Source organism: Centroberyx affinis, unplaced genomic scaffold, assembly GCF_046629955.1.
Source record: "Centroberyx affinis isolate AG114_WGS23_722 - 3 ecotype Tasmania unplaced genomic scaffold, CSIRO-AGI_Caff_v1 ptg001525l_1, whole genome shotgun sequence".
NCBI classification, from domain to species: domain Eukaryota; kingdom Metazoa; phylum Chordata; class Actinopteri; order Beryciformes; family Berycidae; genus Centroberyx; species Centroberyx affinis.
In genome coordinates, this window is record NW_027279985.1 from 238,872 (window position 1) to 246,770 (window position 7,899).

The following is a 7,899-nucleotide window of genomic DNA, read 5'->3' on the forward strand; positions in this document are numbered from 1 at the left end:
TAATATTAATATCTCTCTATGTATAAAACACTGACCTATTCAAGCAGAATGAGCTTCTACAACAGCAAAGGCCTGGCGTCTGAAATCAGTTAAAGGAGAAATCCACCCTAAACGATAACACTGTTAAACAGCTATTAACTGGACAAACATAGACAAAGTGACGTCGCATTGAGGTATTTCCAGCAGCTACGATGTAGTTTGATAGCAGAAAATGTTTCGGCGATCTAAAACAGTAACGGTAAACGTCAGGTTTTGGCCAGAGAGACCAATTTCTCCACTGACAGCAGCCTCAACAGACCAGAATGCAATGCGGTCACAAAACACGCTGCGTTTTGAGTAAAGGGGCGTGGCTCAACTTTTGAGATGAAGTAGAAGTAGATGAGGCAAAGTGAGTACACCAAAAAACATAAAAATACAGCGCTTCATCACAAAATACCTCCTGGAATCCATTAAAAATCACAGATTGATGATATGTAACAGTGTAAGTATCCGAGGGTGGATTTTTCCTTTAACGTTACCTCCTGTTGAGTCTACACTAAGACCACATACTGGGGCGGCGGTGCAGCCTAGCGACTATCCTGTAACCGGATGGGTCTCGGGTTCGATCCCAGCAATAGCCATGTATCCTTTGAGCAAGACACTGAACCCCTACCTGCTCATAGCAAGTCGCGCTGGATGAGAGCGTCAGCTGAATGACTTAAATATAAAATGTAAATGTACTGACGTATTGAGGGTTACCCTGACCGTAGGGAGTGGATATTCTATTCCCCCAACGCCTATGGCAACTTAGCTTAGCTACATGGCTGTTAGCGCTGTCGGTCCAAACCAAACCTGACCTCAACTCCGGCTTGGCAAAAAACACCACCCCAGTTCCTTCAACCCTGCATGGGGCCGGTGGGAGGCGGCACCGCTATGGAACAGTCCAATGGGTCTGTAGTCCAATGGGAGGTGGCGGGGGTGGGGGAGGCTGGGATCAGGAGCGGCAGAGGGAGCTGGCGTAGGAGGCCAGGGTGCAGACCGGGGTGGGGAGGCCGTAGAAGACGGGGTCGGTGAGGGGGAAGAGGAAGAAGAAGAAGAGGAAGACCCCCAGCAGGTAGCAGGAGAGGACGGTGAAGCGGTGCGGGTGCTCCAGGGCCGTGCTGATGGCGGGGAAACCCATGTAGTTGCAGAAGGAGTGGCACAGCACCGGGCCCACCAGGTGACCTGAGGACACGGAGAGGAGGGGACAACGATGACAACTGGGTTTGACCAATGTGGATTTTTAAAGGCAGATATCGACATTTTTGTATTCAAACAAAGCTTGATACTACACTGGTGGTCTAGAGGAAGCTAGAACTGATACTTATGCAGCATTTTGATCGGATTCCACACAAGTTTGCAAAAATATGTTATTATCATGATCATTAGTTTCAGTTGAGAGTGTTGGTGTCCTATGTAGGGTTAGACTAACATATCGGTTTGCTGATATATCCGGCCAATATGGGTCTTTTCATTAAATATCGAATATCAGCCAGTCAGTGTCGTCCACCTCTGATATGATGGAGGTTCCTCCCTGACCACAGCTACAGAAAAACAGTCTGGAAAACCTGACATGAAGTTTTATTTTCTTTATCATTTAATTGTGCAATTATGTTTTTTTTGTAAATTCCTTCTGTGCGTCCCAGAGTTTCTCCAACCATTGAATAGGTGTGGTGAGAATTACATTAGTCAGAGTTTCAATGGAGAGCTTTAGTGTCCCATGATGGTCTAAATGCTGTTTCAAAGGCTTGGGGGAAACACTGAATACTTGTAATTTTTTTGGCATGAAAACTATCTGAATATCAGCAAAATGCAAAAATCCCAATACTGATAACAGACCAGGAGGCTATAAGCAAAATCTTAAAAAAGGAAAAATACTGAATGTATCTCCATCAATAGTACTACAGAAGTAATAAGTTGCGCTTCATCCAGTGTTAAGTAGGTGTAACATGTAATGCAAAGGCCCTCACCTGTTCTGATGAAGATGAAGGCAGTGTAGGCTCCAAACACGGCTGTGTAGGAGAACTGGAACACTGTGGCAGGCAGGAGAAACACAGTTCATTATCAACTCTGTCCTACCATCTCCAAACAGTCAACTCTGTCAGTAATGATGGAACCATGAGACGCTGTACATGAATTACGTTACCTGCTGAGAGAAAGATCCCTGACACTGTCCCCTGTCTGAAGCGCAGCAGCTCGATCACATGGTGAAAGTGGGCTGAAAGAACAATAACAACATTATTAGAGCCACATAAAAGCAGCAAGCTGACTTTATTGTGTGTCAAAGATTTCAGTCTTTGCTGGAAACATTGGGATCTACAGAGGCAGGGTATTTGCAGGTTTCAGAAAGCCAAATTCAAGACTTTTTAAGACCTCCTCAATGCTACCCGGAATTGGAAATTAAAAACCAAAATAACGACAGAAATAGCTGGCAAAACTAGCCTATTTCTGATTGAACAAGGATGATCAAGAAAGATCAGAAAGTGAAATAAGAATAAGTAAAAGGAAACCAGGAAACAAACTGTTAAAGAGTCATTTTGCACCCAGTTTCGGCTTCCCTCGACCTACTCTGAGATTTTGAAAAATGACACTTGGCGTGAAAGAGCAGGGAAAAAGTGGTGAAAAGAGGAAGGGGGTGGAGAGTTCACCTTGTCAAATATACCTTTAAAATTGGGGGTGGGAACAATTTTCTTACCAAAAGACCTATGGCTGCAAATCCAACTGAACACCAGCTGCTCATTTTAACCACTGGAGGGCGGACTGGGCCAGGTTTACTGAGAGAAATATGGTACCGGCACATCTGGGCTCCAATATGACACTGATGTGTTTCATAACTAAACATTACTAAATGCCAGTTTACAACTCAAAAAATTGTTTTAGTGTGGAGTTACTCTTTAGGGGACATCAAGTCCAATGTGTTTAATAAAGCAGATAGGATGCAGGATTGCACTACTAACTCTGTTCTGGATTCATCTAAGAGTGGACATGCCGCATAAAGAAACCTGTCATTGCATGGTGAGAAAATAAGACCTAATAGTCTAGAACTGTGGTTCTCAACGTGGGGTCCGGGGACCACCAGCGGTCCTTGAGGGGGTTCCAGGGGGTCCCCAGCAAATTGACGAATTATTCAACTTCACCATTATTTAATTTACAAGAAGTTAACACAATTAGAGAATGTAAAGGAATGACTATTTTGATCATAGTTTCTCTGTTATCTCTCTACCTCCAATACAGATAGTCATGGAATTCTGGACAAAATCATACCGAACAATAAAAATATTCTCAGATTTGGGTCCGAGAGACAAAATCTCATCAAATGGGGGTCCGTGGCTCTAATGTGGACTAAATTAGGGTCCTCCTTGATATCAAAAAGGTTGAGAATCACTGGTCTAGAAAACATAAGAGCTAAACCAATCTAATCGGTATTTCTGAAGGCCTTAAATGTAGATCATTCATAGTTTTTCAGACTTTTTAAGAACCTCCGGACACTCTGTAGAAGAATCCTGTAATTTCCATCTGTTTGACTGGGACTGATGTTGCCCAAAAGATGACTCACCCACTCCGAAGAAGAGGGGGCAGGTGAAGATGGCGGTGGACGGGCCGGCGCAGGGCACCAGCATGGGCAGCATGCAGGCCCTGAACACCAGCTCCTCCGTCAGCGGGGCCACCACCTGGTTCCTCAGCCAGCGCATGTCGCTGAAGCACAGCGTCCAGAACCACGGGTCTGCGGGCGGGACGGAGACAGAGGGGCCGGGTCAGGGTCCAAGTGGAAGTGGACGGAGATGGAGATTACACAAAAACACGCTACAGCCTACTGACTGTGCAGATAGGGCAGAATCCAGACCAGCAGCTGGCTAGTGTGGACTCCTAATACTCTGGCATTTTCGGTTCATGTCGTCTAATTTTAAAAAAAAAAAGAGTCACCTGAAAATAAAGCGCGACCCAAGCAGAAAGTGTAAACAGTAAAGCAGGAGACAAATGAACTGTGAGATGGAAAATGAATAGGAAAACACATTAGTAAATGGAGTAACAAAAAATGAAATGTAAATGCCTTTTTACAAATCCATTTATAAATGCAGTAATGTATTCATCATTTAAAGACAGAGGTGAAGAAGACAGAAAGTGATCAGACTGTGATACAGAAAGCACTGTGTGTTAGGGCTGGAAAAAATATCTAATTGCGATTATTTTGACCGATATTGCAATTGCGATATGATTTGCGATATTAGAGAGAATGATCATTTTTACATCATTATTCTCATTTTCATTGAAAAACATATTAAAATGATTATGGTGTGATTTTTGCGGGGATCTGTACCAAACAAAGATGTTTTCTTAAGTCTGTAGAATATGATGTGTAGGCCAGGACATCTCTGCAGCACCACAATATTTCATTTAAAATGGTATTTTGACACATTTCACCTTTAACAAATATTGCACCTCCTGCGATTTGAAAATTGCAGTAGGCCATATTGCGATTTCGATAAAATTTTGATTAATTGTTCAGCCCTAGTTAAATGCGCCATGAATCATGGGTTAAGGACAAGTTTTACCCTGGAAGAAAGTCCTTTCTGACTAGTGAAAGAAATGACTGCCCCCATGTGGCTGCCATTGATAACTTATGTTGTAATATTGCAAACCAAATCAAACAACTTGTCCCCAGATTTGGACCAAATCAAACCGACACTGGGTTTGAAAAAGCCCTAAAATCCCTGATGGTATAAGGAACAGGGTAGAACAATGTCCAGCAAGTCGACTGTCTCACCACAGGCCACCCGGATGCCGTCCATGAAGCTCCAGGGACAGTCCATGGCCAGCTGCATGAGCGGGCCCAGAAACAGGACCTGCAGCACAGGACGACACAGTCAAGAGGTGCAATACTGTAGAGTAGGACATAATCTCTTTCTGCCACAGCCCATAGCTTTAAACAGGGGCTGGGGTTTGACCTATATGGGTTTTGACTAATGGACGATTAAATTTGACCACAAAATTACAAGTATTCAGTTTTCTACGATCAATGGAAAATGAAATATGTATCACAAATGCGGGTTTGAGCTATATGGGTTTTTGAAGGCAAATGGCAATATTGATGTTTTTGGACTGAAGCTGGTGATATTTTGTGCTAATATTTAATATCTTGAATCTACTATCTACTCCAAATCTACCCAGGCAGTGGATCATCATCATCATCAAAGAGGAAGGTGTTTCTTACCATGGTGAGCAGCAGAGGAAGTATGACTGCAGGGATGAGGCCCTCAAACCGGATCCCCATAAGAGCCAGCAGCGACGAGGCCGGCTGACACACACACACACACACACACACACACACACACACACACACACACACACACAGAAAGAGAAAGTAAAAAGCCAGTCTACGTCCCATTGTGTTTGACAGCAGATTATAATGGTTGCAATTTACAAAAGACCTGGTCAGCGGTCTCAGATCAGTAACCCAAACGAGAATTATAACAGCTTTCATTGTAATAATAGGAAATGTCATTATCAACTAGTTTGTAAGTGAGGCAGAGACTCACCCTGACACCTGTGAATTCTCTCCATGCCCACACGAAGACAGGCGACAGGCCAGACACTATCAGGACACTGGTGAAGCGCCTCTTGATCACTGCTGGGTGATCCCTATTAGTAGAAAAGATGAGGAGGAGAGAGGGAAAACCAAAAACCTTTTGCAATACTCATTATTATCACCAACACACAGCGGGGACACAAGTCCAGCTGCTTTTAATTAATCAAGTACCTCACTAACCCCGAGACGAAACTGCCACGCCAAACTCCATTCAAAGATCTGGCAATTTAACACAGCCTGGCTTATCGGCAAACATAAACACATTGTAGAACACGACATATACACTTTCTGAGTCCTTTAGGAGCCACTTTTAAATTCCGCATACATCAAATCCATCAAGAAGCACGTATTTCAATAGAATTTCGACTTTTGGAATTGGTTCACACTGCTATTCACTGTGTGTTCTGGTGGAAGGAGGTGTGAGAATAACATGGGAACTAACTTTAAAGTTTATTTTTTCTTCAAGTAAGTCATGATTGGTGTATCGCATGTATGCCGAATTGCAGAATAGATCCTTCTCACTCGTATAAAGTCTTGAGAAGTGTTCTACCATGTGTGGAAGGTTTTCCGATAAGCAAAGCGCCATTAGATTGCCTGATTTTTTGGCGTGACGTTCGCGCCATACGAGACAGAATGAAAGTAAACGCGGCTAGTAACGTTACTACATGTGTTATATCATAATGCCGCAAGGGAAGTGGGGCTGGGAAGCTTACTAGCTAGCAAAACTTGTGCCTAAATAACGTAGAATGGAGAAGAATTAGTGTGGACCGTCTGGACTCACCTTGGCAGGTCACTCCTCCATACGTATAAACTCCCCACATAAGAGCAGGCAAGCAGCAGGCAGGACAACACTGACACCCAGCATAAGCCGTCTGGAGGTACTAACTCGCCATTGCTGCTGTTCATCTCCTCTGTCAGAAGGTTTGGCGATAAATCCTCCTCCTCTGCCATGTCGACCGGCGGTTGAGACGAAACGAAGAGATTACTCGAAACCGGGACGGTTCCTGGACCATCTACTTCGGTAAAACATCAGCCAACAAAAGCAGTGGAGTTGTCAGTTATCCCCTTTCAAAACATGAAGCTAAGCTAGTTAGCTGGGGTAGCTAGCTTCCCTGGCGCTGTAATTGTACGTCACCACGCACCCCCCGCCACTAGCGTCAAGTCAGCCATAATGAAGCTGAAGTTTTCCTGTCATAGCTTTCAAAATAAAACCTTTATTGGCGAATGTGCGCTTCAACGATTATTTTGAGGAATAACGACGCCTTTATTTTGAAGGCAAAAAAAACACTTTGCTTCCGTTATGTCCAGTGGCTTGAGTTGCTTGACGCGCTCGTTATTCTTTATTTTCTCCAATGCTCTATATTGAGAAATATAGCATAAAAATAGGCTTTAAGGTTCAACTTACAATTGATAATGTCACAGTTACTTTTCACGACATGAAATAATGCACAGATAAATAAAAAAAGAGCACAAAACATATGGCCATCTAAACCAGTAAATATATTAATGGAGTATTAAAATTATATATTAATCTGTGCAGCTTGATATAAGCTCATATTCAAAAAATATAAATCTACTCCATGTCAAATGTATTTCTGCACCATGGATGTAAATATAGGTACATATGCTCAAAGCATATATTAAATTGGACATTTTTAAAATATTGGCATCCATTTCCTCCATATGTTGTAGGTCTATAGACACCTACATATGGTTAAAAGATACAAAAATATATACATATGTGCTTCCCATACATGTCAATTCATAACATGAATAACATTAGACTGCAGGCGGATTTTACGCCAGAAGCCCGGGGCTGTTCAAACCAGCCGCACTGAACCAGAATCACACCGGAAGATAGGTGATGTGGCCTTCACAATAAAAGCATGAACTGGCTCACTTGTGGGTAAATGCATGATAATGATATATATCTATATATGTATAAAATATGTAATACTATTGTTGTTATTATTATTTATTTATCTTATTTTTGACAGACTTCAAACAGATCTAAGAGTGCTGTGGGTATAATTCATAATTAATAATAAAAAAACATTTATTTTATTAATAATTAAAAACAGGTAAAACACAAAAGGAAATCAGAAGCAGAAGGGTTTTTTTTGGTGAAGTTTGCACATACAAAGAATTTGACTCGGTTGCTCACTCAATTCACTTTCAACATAATACAAAATTATATAGTACAGTGTAGTTTTTAAATGGTATATAAAAAATACAAAACAAAAGTGGAAATTTAGGGAATAGCTCTCTTTAGGATTTGCAGACCTATATAAAAA

General features: G+C 42.1%; 1 protein-coding gene across 1 annotated transcript; it reads right to left on the reverse strand.

Annotated features, from left to right (window-relative positions):
* Positions 1-973: 973 nt before the first annotated feature.
* Positions 974-6,656, reverse strand: rce1a (Ras converting CAAX endopeptidase 1a). Its single transcript, XM_071527375.1, has 8 exons — positions 6,387-6,656; positions 5,556-5,658; positions 5,231-5,314; positions 4,784-4,862; positions 3,575-3,742; positions 2,165-2,236; positions 1,989-2,051; positions 974-1,203 (listed from the first exon to the last, which is right to left on the reverse strand). The coding sequence occupies exons 1-8, from the start codon at positions 6,554-6,556 to the stop codon at positions 974-976; spliced, it is 969 nt and encodes a 322-aa protein (XP_071383476.1). The 5' UTR covers positions 6,557-6,656.
* Between the last annotated feature and the right edge of the window lie 1,243 nt (positions 6,657-7,899).